This window comes from Rhinatrema bivittatum, chromosome 9 (assembly GCF_901001135.1).
Source record: "Rhinatrema bivittatum chromosome 9, aRhiBiv1.1, whole genome shotgun sequence".
Taxonomy (NCBI): domain Eukaryota; kingdom Metazoa; phylum Chordata; class Amphibia; order Gymnophiona; family Rhinatrematidae; genus Rhinatrema; species Rhinatrema bivittatum.
The window spans coordinates 113,708,298-113,720,594 of record NC_042623.1 but is presented as its reverse complement, the minus strand read 5'-3'; the positions used below and the strand labels follow the sequence as shown (position 1 = coordinate 113,720,594).

The following is a 12,297-nucleotide window of genomic DNA, read 5'->3' as shown; positions in this document are numbered from 1 at the left end:
TCCCCCTGGCTCTGACCACAGCCTTGCCAAACTTTCACGACTTTGAAATCATCAGCTATAGTCACCCCAATTAGTACATAGGCCACAAGAGCAGGAGGGGATAAATTAGAAGACCTTTCATAACCTTCCAACCTCCCAAAATTATGTAAGAGAATAAAAAAAAAAGATCAATAAAAGTATACACTGAACAGAGGGTGAGCCTGACATACCACTATATATATATTATATAACCAAATAATATAGCCCACTGTACATCACTCTACTTCTTCAAGAAGTTCTAAAGCCTATAGTTAAGTTGCATTGGGGTGAAGCCTTTAATATTCACCATCCTATGTTTAGAGCTCCTGGTGTAGTCTGCACCGGTGTATAAAAGGATCATGCATGCTACTACTTGCTCTAAGGACAATTATGGCTGATATGATTTATCATTTTTTTCCGTGTACATGGTTGATTATCTCTAAATTATGCATGCCAGCAGAAACATAATGACACTGAGTTTTGAAACCAGTCTCAGAGTCCCTACCACCTCCTCCTTTCTCTGAATGGCCTTTCTTTGGCCTGCTTTCCACCTTCTTTAAAGATTCTATCTAGGGCTACTTTCTCATTCATTTTGTTATAAAGGGGAGAGCTCAATAATCTAACTTGTCAAAAGATAGTTTTCATGGAGTGAGCATCAGAGCCAATAACAAATCAACTTTTAAATAAAATAATGGACAGTGCAATGTTGTCTGATGTTTTTCATATTTTATATAGAGAAATACATATGTAAATATTGATCACATACTAACAGACACAAAATGGGGTTGAATTAGCACAGGTTTAAAACTTGTCAGCAGTAGCACCAATCATCAACCCTGACTACCGTGCAAACTATGCTTAACTGTATGTAGCAAGGAAATGGATCTACTAAGCAGCTGACATTCTTACTGAGCTGTGAGAGCTCCAGGAAATTGGACAGCAGCTAGGATTGAAAGCTTAACGACTGTCATGGATTCTCAGAAGTTTAAAACTTGTGATAATTCAACTACTTATTTTCTTTGAAATGTGCTTTGATCCCAAGTCAAATATAGTTGATTGTTTATGTCTGATTTAATCCAAAATAATAATAATCAAATATTTTTCCTGCCTTTGAGAATTAGTCACAAACATAAAAGGCCAGTAAACTAATCTATATCTGTGTTCTGCATGATATAAATTCAGGTAAATCTTTGTACAGATGCGTATTTTGTGTGAAAGCCAGATTCTTTGAGTAAATAAAATTGCTGTAATCATGTTGTGAAATCTAAATGGACACCAGCCAACTGGTTTTTCTTTTTTGAAAGCTGACGCAAGTTTGACAGAAGAAGGTGTTGGGGTTCAGTAGAGTTGCTGATTGGCTCAGATGGTACACTCCCTCTTGTCTTTATATATTGCACAGCTGTACATAAACTGTACTACAGATGTGAAATGTCCAAAAACAGTTAAAATATTACTTTCTTAGAGAGACTGCAGTTTTGACCTGGAGGGAATCTATCATTATCATTGAGTAGGTATTGTTAATAATAGTCTTGTTTAAAAAAAATACATCTGACTTTATTGATTATGAGTTCTTTTTTTATTGATTATGAGTTCATTTTTAAAATTTGGAAAATTAATTGCAGTGGAATACAAATTTCTCATAATGTGTGTTGCAAGTGATTTTCCTTGGCTTATTTCTTTTTGGGTTTTTTTGTTTTTTTTTCATAAAATGCAATGAAGTTCTGAATAATAGGTAATTCAGTTGTACACTTATTTTACCATGCAGTGGGCAGCCTCTTGTAAACCAGAGCTGAAAATCCAGGGATTATTATCATGGTATATGCTTGACATCGGATATAAATATAGGATATATAATTAATCATAGAAAACAGGTTACGAAATCCAAACATCTGCTGGGTTAAATCTCAGAATTAAGTTTCATTGAGGTGATCTCTAGTAACTGAATGCAATATATTGCAATATACTATTAAAAATCATATTAATATTTATAAACGGTTTCATGACATATATAATTAGTAAAACCTAAAGGTATACCATTGTGCAAAACTGTACAAAATGATCTTATATTTTTTTTTCCATATATTATTTCTATAATCTGCTTTGTGCTGAATTTGGTAAAGCAAAAGATTAAATGGAATTCATGAAATAAATAAATAAAGCTAGAAGTGGACTTCTGTAGTGACCTAGTAACTCAGGTGGCACAAGTCAACATTTGTAAAGCACCACAGATTGCCTTACAGACTGCCAAGCAGACCTATGGATGGTCTTAATGCAGCTAGTATAGACAGCTCTGACATTAGGCCCTGTTTCTAAAAGAATTTTACCAGGTCCGAAAAAGGAAAACTTTAGGAGTTCTTTTATTGACTTAGTCTCTTTATGAATCCTCCTTTTTATGTTTATATTTTATTTATTGTTTTGTGGTTTTATTATTATTTTAATTTTGAATGTTTTAACTGTAAACCACTTAGAATTGTAGCTGATGCAGTATATAAATGTTTTAATAAATACATAGAAATCTGTATCTGCAGGAATAACAACAAATGCTAATTTGATTCCAATAGGCAGAAAAATTACTCATGAAAACTGTCACTTTCCTCAACAAAAATTATTTTACTCAGATCCCACCATTTAAATTTAGAGGAAGGGTTGTCTAGAAATTGAGAGCTGTATTTATAGCAGCTTCCTAATTTTTTATTGTTGTTACTACATTCAATGAAAAACCACAAGAAGCAGCAATACATTGTAGCTAACAGTAAATTAAAGAGCTAACTCTGACCTGATATATTTGTGCTATATTTATGGGTAAGCTAACTTCAAAAACAGCATATCATATTTCCTAGTAGCTGGCATTTTGCATACTTTTCGACATTACTTTAATGTTCATGTCTAAACCTTGCAGAAATGCTTAAGGGAAAAAGACTAAAATGAACATGCTACCTAAGCTAGAGATAAGAACGTGCAGACTGCAAAGCAGATCTGTGACATAAATTTAAATAAGTAAACTGAGCACAGCATGTCTAGGCATGGCCAGAGATATAGGGAGCATAGTCTAATGTCTATGCATTGTGAATAAGAAGTCAGCAGATCTCAACTGATAGAACCCTGTTTCTTCTAATATCAAAAAAGATGATATGCATTATATAGAATACATTCTTGATGGATGGCACAATTAGACATGGTTTTTTTTTTACTAGGACTTAGAAATAAGTTGTTGCCCGCATCCAAGCAGCTGTTGGCTTGACAGGAATAGAATTTCAAATGGTTATGCATATGACAGTCGACTTTCTACTGACATAGTTATTGGTAAAGTTATGCATCATAAGTAAAACATCATCTTTTCAAATAAGCTATTGAAATGAAGACTCTGCAGGATTAAACTGTAAGCTTTATTACTTAAGAATGCTTAATAAAATGTTAGGAAGAGTTGTGCTGTAATATGGCAACACGTAGATACCAAATAGTGAAGTTAAGTGTATGTTGTTTTGGGTCCCTTGAATGCATGCTTCTGCTTTTGTATTAAAGAAATGTGTTTAATAAAAAAAATTAAACTGTGACTCTGTAAATCACAGTAATCTTTTTACTAAAAAAGCAATAGGAAGGACAAGTTTCAGCAATGTAAATCTAAGGCAAATAATTTTCCTTAAAGAAGAAGCAATATAGAGGAATAGTTGGATTATCTTTAATTTAAAATTTGACTAGACTGTCAAGGCCACAGACTAGGAGTTGTGGCTATGTTACTGTAGGTAGAACAAGTTGCAAGGTGATGTCTTGCACAAGCATTAAAGGCTCCATTTGACTAATATCTGTAAGATAAATTGTTTTAGTGATTAGGAGAAACAATTTCTTACAGTCCTCAACTTGAGCTGCATTTAGTATTCGGATATTGATTTGATATTTGAGGCTGTATTCACCTGCTGTCCATTATTTACTTTAATTCCAGACTGCTCTAGTCTAAATAGACTTGCTATAAAGTGTAGATGATATGACTAGCTGTGACAGAACCTCCAAATCAAGGGAGCTTCACTTGCTTGAAGCATAGGAATGAATGTGCATTCTACCCAAGGCCACAAGGGTCTTGAACACTTCTTAATAAATAATCACAGATGCCTGCCTAAACCAGCAGAGCTGTTTTATGATTTTGATGTGTGTGGCAAAATGTAGTCAGAGAACATGGTAGGGAATTACTTAATCTTTAGAAATTCATAGTGTACACCAATTAGTAGGGATGTGAATCGTTTTAGGACGATTAAAATTATCGTCCGATAATTTTAATATCGTCTTAAACCGTTATGGAACACAATACAATAGAGATTCTAACGATTTATCGTTATAAATCGTTAGAATCGTGAGCCGGCACACTAAAACCCCCTAAAACCCACCCCCGACCCTTTAAATTAAATCTCCCACCCTCCCGAACCCCCCCAAATGAGTTAAATAACCTGCGGGTCCAGCAGCGGTCCGGAACGGCAGCGGTCCGGAACGGGCTCCTGCTCCTGAATCTTGTTGTCTTCAGCCGGCGCCATTTTCCAAAATGGCGCCGAAAAATGGCGGCGGCCATAGACGAACACGATTGGACGGCAGGAGGTCCTTCCGGACCCCCGCTGGACTTTTGGCAAGTCTCGTGGGGGTCAGGAGGCCCCCCACAAGCTGGCCAAAAGTTCCTGGAGGTCCAGCGGGGGTCAGGGAGCGATTTCCCGCCGCGAATCGTTTTCGTACGGAAAATGGCGCCGGCAGGAGATCGACTGCAGGAGGTCGTTCAGCGAGGCGCCGGAACCCTCGCTGAACGACCTCCTGCAGTCGATCTCCTGCCGGCGCCATTTTCCGTACGGAAAATGGCGCCGGCCATACACGTATGGCCGGCGCCATTTTCCGTACGAAAACGATTCGCGGCGGGAAATCGCTCCCTGACCCCCGCTGGACCTCCAGGAACTTTTGGCCAGCTTGTGGGGGGCCTCCTGACCCCCACGAGACTTGCCAAAAGTCCAGCGGGGGTCCGGAAGGACCTCCTGCCGTCCAATCGTGTTCGTCTATGGCCGCCGCCATTTTTTGGCGCCATTTTGGAAAATGGCGCCGGCTGAAGACAACAAGATTCAGGAGCAGGAGCCCGTTCCGGACCGCTGCCGTTCCGGACCGCCGCTGGACCCGCAGGTTATTTAACTCATTTGGGGGGGGTTCGGGAGGGTGGGGGATTTAATTTAAAGGGTCGGGGGTGGGTTTTAGGGGGTTTTAATGTGCCGGTTTTGCGATTTTTAGATTTTTCACGATTTTTCACGATATTTTACCCCCCCAAACGGCAACAATACGATTCCCTCCCCCTCCCAGCCGAAATCGATCGTTAAGACGATCGAGGACACGATTCACATCCCTACCAATTAGTATAAGTGGCCAATCTGGATAATGAGATTGAAATAATTATTTTACATTGATGCAAATCATGATCTAAACTTTAATATTTAGTATTGATATTGTACACCTCATGGCATGATAGCAAAAAGCAATCAGAACTGCTGCAAGAGGGAACTTTTATAGGAACGTGTATGGGTATGCTAAGAATTAGAAAAAATAACTTTAAAATGAATAGATGCTAAAAATGTGGAACATGCATACTAAAAAATATATGAATGGATGCTGTTGTATGATGCAATATTTTGCTATTGGCCAAACTTCACATTCCAACTTGACTACCTAGAAAAAAAGTGATGTGATGCTGGGAAAGGATCTTGAGCAATACAACTTATTTTTCTCACTTCCCAAATTGAGGATACCTAAGTGCTTATGTACTTTGTGCTAGCACCGTAACCCAGCCATCATGTAGCATATTTGCTCTGCTTTGTTTACTGAAAAGTCCTCTAAGGGCATGATTCAATGAAGCTTTTCTCCCATTCTGTGTCTATATTAAAATGTCTGTTGAATCAGGCCTGAAGTGGGTCCTTTCATCACTGTATAAAACAAGCCTTTCTATCAGTTAAATTTGATGTCAAGGGCTGAACGTCTTAATTTTGTGGCAGATACATTTTTTGTATGAGAATATAAATTGTTACACAATAGAGGTTTAAACAAAATAGATATTTATGAGTTTTAAAAAACAATAGGAAGCAACAGCATGGAGCCTGGAACTACACTGAATTTTACAATCTGTTAACTTTTACCATTTGTGTCTTTTCTGTATGTTAAAAAAATAGCACACTTGGATTTACCAAAAAATGTCCCAGTCTGCAGCAATTTGCTTTCAATATGTTGCATTACAAGGAGCAGACACAAACTGAGCAATTCGCACTCATTTATCTAATTTGAAGAAAATTATGATGACATTTTTGTGTGCTCTGTTTGCAGAACAAAGTGTTCTGAAAGTCAACACATTGCAGGGAGAGAACCTTCCGAAAAGGTGTATTGTTTGAACTGAAGAGGCCGGTGTGCAAAGTGGAAAAAGCTGACTGGGCTCAAATGGATCGCATGGAACTGCAAAAAGTCAACATGGAACGTGACAATGAGAGCAACAGTGAAGAAAGTAGCGAAGGCAGCTACCCAAAGGGGATGGATGCAGAAAAAGTCACTATTAACAGGTAAGCAGTGTAAACCAAATGCTGGCTTTATTACCAGAAATGACCTCTATGCTACCATGGGTCCAATGTATGCTGCATACTTTTTGGTATAATTACATACAGGCCAATGCAATAATCTGGGCGTTCAGAAATTGCACTGGATTTCAGCACACATTTTTAATGCCCAAATTATATTTTTTTGTAACTCCCGATGCAGCAAATGCATTGGGAGTTATAAAAAAAAAAAAAGTGCATTGAGTGTAAAATGTGCATGCGCCATAGGTTGAGCGCATATTTTAATTTGGAGGGGGTGCAGCGACCCTGACAGGCCAATACAGGGCATCCCTGACAGTCTCGTTAGCTGCTGCTGTTGCCACTTAGCTGGATATGTATAAACGTATCCAGATAAGTGGTGGTGGTGGTGCCACTTAGCCAGATAAGTCCATACCTATCCAGCTATGTGGCGACTGTAAGCCTGATAACCAGATTTTTATTTTTTTTTGTCCATTTTAGAGAGTTTTAAGTAGTACCGGAAACCCAACCATCTCTGACCCAGGAGTTAAATTTTCAGAGCTAAGAAAGACCACGTTTGGCCAGCGCTCCTCTCTCTGTGAGGAATACTTACTGTTTAATACCCTTATTTGTACATAATTTCTATGTGAGGGCACTAAGGAATACTCCCATTTAGAATGCATATTTTGTGAGCGTAAAACTCCTTGCTGTATCGGCAGCATGGTTTACGCTCACAAAATGAGCATTGAAATGCTGATAAAGGTGTGCGTTGGCCTGAATGCACCTTTCTGCATCGGCCTGAGAAAATGCAAAAAAATTGTTACTGTTACATAAGACCAGGTAGGTCATGTTCAGATCAGCATGCGTAAAGTTCAGAAATAAAAAAACAATTATGGAAGTATGATTAAAAAAAACCAAAACATTTTTCATTGGAGACAAGATTACAAAACATCAGAAATATTTCTACATGCATTTGTTATTTATAATCCATTTTTATCAAAGCTTCACAAATCGAGCCAAATATAAAAGGACTTGATTCATTCAGTCTGAGGCTGGAAAGGAGACCAAGGCAAATAACTATTCAGGAAAGCCAATGGCTGAAAAAAATTGCTATTTGAAACTAAAGCAGAGGCTACACAGAGGACTGAAAAGCAGTAAATTGAGCAATATTGAACATTAATGAAACATTTCAGGCCCAACCTATTCTGAGCTGATAAATGCATTAGTTGCCTCATTTCCTTATTCATGAGCCTTATTGGACATGCAAAGTCACATGAGTGAAACCACATTAAGCATGTGTGGGCCATGATCTCAGTATAAACAAAGGCAGGACCGACAGACGGGTGCCTGTCTGGGATATCAGGTCAGTGGGTTGCCAGTCCGGTGGGGTTCCAGTGCAGCATTCAACCACTGTAGTGCCAGCAGCCGAATTACAAAAAAATAAAATAACAAACATAAGAGAAATCCAACTCCATGGAGTGGTGGGTGGGTTTCGTGAGGACTAACATCCTGCTGTCCTAGGAGAACACCTGTTACAGGTAAGCAACTCTGCTTTCTCCTAGGACAAGCAGGATGGTAGTCCTCACACATGGGTGAATCCCTAGCTACAGACTGCTCCCGAACCAATGGATCAACAGACACCTAACCAGATACCAATGGGCAGAACAACTCTGGTGCTGTTAGTAAAAAGGGAGACAGCCGGAACCTGAAAAAAGTGGGCCCTAGGCAGGAAGAGTTGAGTTCTAAAGAGATTCCTGAGAACAGATTGGCCAAATCTACTATCACGTCGGCCATCCCTATCCAGACAGTAGTGAGAGGCGAACATGTGGCGAGAACTCTATGTTGCAGCCTTGCAAATCTCCTCCATAAGAACTGCCCGCAAGTGGGCCACTGAAGTTGTCATGCAACTCACAGAATGATCCTTGACATGACCACCAAGCTGCAGTCCCACCTGCATATAAGAGATACAATATGCTATCTAATTGGACAGCATCTGCTTACCAATGGCAACTCCCAATCTATTCTTGTCAAAAGAGACGAAGAATTGCGTAGATTGACCTTCTGTCCTCTCCATATAGAAGGCTAATGCCCTCTTACAATCCAGACTGTGCAAGGCCCACTCACCTTGGTACGAGTAAGGCTTGGGAAAGAAGGTAGGCAGGATGACTGACTGGTTAAGATGGAACTCCGTCCCCACCTTGGGCAGAAACTTAGGGTGTGGGTGGAGAACCACCCAGTCATGAAAGAACTTCACGTATGGAGGGTAAGTCACAACGCCTGAAGCTCACTGACTCTACATACTGAAATGATTGCCACTAAAAAGATGACCTTCTAGTTCAGGTATTTCAGTTCACAGGACCTCAGCAGCTCGAAAGGAGTCTTCATCAGCTGAGCCAGCTCCACATTGATGTCCCAAGACCAGTGGGAGGCTTCAGGACAGGTTTCAACTGAATCAGGCCTCTCATAAACCATCCCACTAAAGGCTGCATGGAGATGGGTGAACCATACACACCTTTGTGGGAAGCTCCAATTGTGCTCAAGTGTTCCCTAACAGGGTTGGTTTTCAAACCAGCCTCTGAGAAGTGGAAGAGGTAATCAAGAAGTTTGTGAGAGGAACAAGGAAAGGGTTACAGATCACTTTGCTCACACCACACTGAAAACCTCCTCCGCTTCAGCCCATAAGACTACCTAGTGGAAGGCTTTCTGGAAACCACCAGAACCCAAGATACATCATCTGAGAGGTCAAGAGGCCGCAGAAGCAACCTTTCTACATCCAGGCATGAGAGGTTGGGTTGCCACAGCCTGCCCTGATCCTTAGTGATGAGGTCTGGGGAAGTACCCAGGCTGATCGGGTCCCAAAAGGAGAGATCCCGCAGGAGCGGGAACCAGACCTGCCTTGGCCAATGAGGGGCTCTGAAAATCATAGTTCCCTGATCCTGGTGAAGCTTCAAGAGAGTCCTCATCACTATACGCATTCAGAAAGCCTTGGCCCCAGTTGCAGGCAAAGGTGTCCGAGGCTGAAGCACCGTCTGCCCAGTACAGGGAGCAGAACTGAGCCACCTTGCTGTTGTAGGGGGATGCAAACAGATCCATGACCGAGATTCTCTAACGATGAAAGATCCAATCCACCACCCCCTGGTTCAGGGTCCACTCATGGGGCTTGAAAGCTCCCTCAACCGGTCCGCTATCACGTTGTTCTTTCCAGCCAGGTACATGGCTCGGAGCACCATCCCTTGGGACAGGTCCAGGACCAGATCTGGACTGCTTCCTGACACAGGAAGAATGATCTCGTGCCCCCCTGCTTGTTGATATACCACATTGTGACCTGATTGTCAGTCTGAGTCAGGACCACCTTGCTGGCCAGCCAATTTCTGAAAGCCCAGAGAGCATACCTGATCACCCGGAGCTCCAGGAAGATGATTTTGCATTGTGTTTCCTGGGTGGGCCACAGTCCCTGAGTGTGGAGCCCTTCCACATGGGCCCCCCTACCCCAGGATGGAAGCATCCATGGTGAGGACAACCTGAACAGGGGGAGATTGAAATGACACCCCTCGCTTCATATCAGAGAGGTTCCCCACCAGGACAAGGAGTCCCAGAGAGACAGCATAACCCAGATGCGAACCCAGAGGCTCTGGGTGACCTGACACCACTGGGATCTCAGGGTCCATTGGTCCCTGCGCAAAGGGAGTAACAGCCTCAACATTTGCCTTGTGGAGACCCGCTGGTTCTGCTGTACTACCCCTGCAAGGGGTACCCAGGTCAGTGCTCTGGTGTGGGGTAGAAAGATCTTCATTTGAGTCATGTCCAGCAGAGCTTTGATGAAGTCCAACTGAGGCAATGGGCTGAAATGAGATTTTGGGTAGTTGATAATGAACCTCAATAACTCCAATACCTGGATGGTCAAGTGCAGGGAACATGTCGCCCCCACCTGGATAGTGCTCTTGAACAGCCAGTTGTCCAAGTAGGGGAAAATCTGCACTCCCAACTTGTGTAGATGTGCCCCCACCATGGTGAGGCATTTGGTGAAGACCCAAGGTGCAGAGGCCAGACCAAACGGTAACAGCTGTACTGAAAGTGGCGTTCACCCACCACAAACCTGAGATACTTCCTGTGACCTCGGAAGATCTCAATTTGGGTGTAGGCTTCTTTTAAATTGAGGGAGCATATCCAGTCCCCTTTTTGTAAGAGAAGAATCAGAGCACCCAGAGAGGCCATCTTGAACCTTTCTCTTTTTAGAAATCTATTCAAGGCCCTCAGATCCAGGATGGGATGGATGCCCCCAGTTTTCTTTTGAATCAGAAAATACCAGGAATAGAAACCCCATCCCCATTGTCCTGGTGGAACAGGCTCGACTGCCTTGACCATTACTAGAGTGGAGAGCTCTGCCAAAAAGGATCTCCTGAGACACTGTTGGCCCCCAAAGAGAGTTTGGAGGAGAATCTGGCAGAACACCCAACAGGTTTATCCTGTATCCCCCCGTACAATGGACAGAACCCACTGATCCAAGGTGACACCAGGCCATCAATCCGCAAAGAATAATAGCCAACCTCCGATTGGGGGCTCCCACTGCATGGGTACGAGCAGCTGGCTTTCGATCCCTCCCCTCCAGTCAAAATCCCATAGCAGGGCTTAGCTGGGGCACTGGTTAAGGCTTGGAAGCTCACTGTTGCCTGGAGTGGCCCTGAGGACTCACCCTCTGCGGGCGGGAGCAAGATGCAGGCTGGCAATACATCCACTCATGATAGAAAGAGCACATTGGGTCATGCCGTGCCGACCTCCTGGCTGAAGATGACGGGTCAGAAGTACTGGCACAAAGGTGCTAGAGGATCTTATGGTTGTCCCACAATTGAGCCACTGCATCACTCACCTTATTGCCAAAGAGATTTCGCCAGTACATGGCAAGTCAGTGAGCATCTCCTGCAGCTCTGGCCGGAGGTCCGAGGCCCAGAGCCAAGCCATCCTGAGTGTGCCAAACCTAGCAGCCGCAACTCTTGCCACCATCTCAAATGTATCATAGGTGGAGTGCAGCTCATGCTTCCCGCACTCAAGGCCTGATGTGCGACAGCCAGCAAAGCCTCTTGCTACTGTTGGGGCAGTCAGTCGGCCACTTCCTGAACCTGCTTCCAGATGTTACAGGAGTATTGAGTCATACAGAGCTGGTAGGAGGCAATTTGGGCTATCAACATGGTGCCCAGAAAGACCTTCCTGCCCAGCACATCCAGTGCCCTGTTCCCTCCCCGGGGGAGCCGAAGCATGGGTCCAGAACCGCTTGGCCTTCTTAAGCATGGACTCAACCACCACCGACTGGTGGGGGAGCTGATGCTTCTTGAAGCCAGCTGGACCAGGTACACCCCATCTGCATTCCTATTTACAGGTGGCACCATGAGGGGGGTGCTCCCAAATTCTCAGGAGCGGCTCCTTGAAGATTTTGTGGTCTGGGACAGCCACAACCTCCTTTGGAGCACATATAAAACTGGAGGACCTCCAGCATCAGCAGCTGGAATGGAATGGCTTCTGCCATGGTCCACACAAACCCTGCAAAGGTTAAGTCCTCGGGTGGGGACCTCCACCTTTCCGAGGAGGAGGAATCAGATGTGTTATCTCCCCAAGGGTGTCATCTCCCCAAGAGTCATAAGGGGCATCATCCTCACTGAAATTAGCCAGGGACAAAGGCTTGGGTGTGCCCTGAGGCCTAGGCACTGTGGGCACTGATAGCACTGATGGT

At 43.0% G+C, this 12,297-nt stretch overlaps 1 protein-coding gene across 3 annotated transcripts in view; it reads left to right on the top strand.

Moving 5' to 3' along the window:
- The window catches only part of SLC38A4 (solute carrier family 38 member 4), a 186,603-nt gene that overhangs the window by 120,649 nt on the left and 53,657 nt on the right, over positions 1-12,297 (top strand). For 2 of the 3 annotated variants that reach the window (XM_029616423.1, XM_029616424.1), the window contains exon 2: positions 6,352-6,581. In XM_029616423.1, the coding sequence (XP_029472283.1) occupies positions 6,463-6,581 (119 nt within the window). In that variant the 5' untranslated portion in view covers positions 6,352-6,462. Of the gene's footprint in view, positions 1-1,441; positions 1,526-6,351; positions 6,582-12,297 lie in introns of those variants that run through there. The other variant, XM_029616422.1, reaches the window with a different exon arrangement.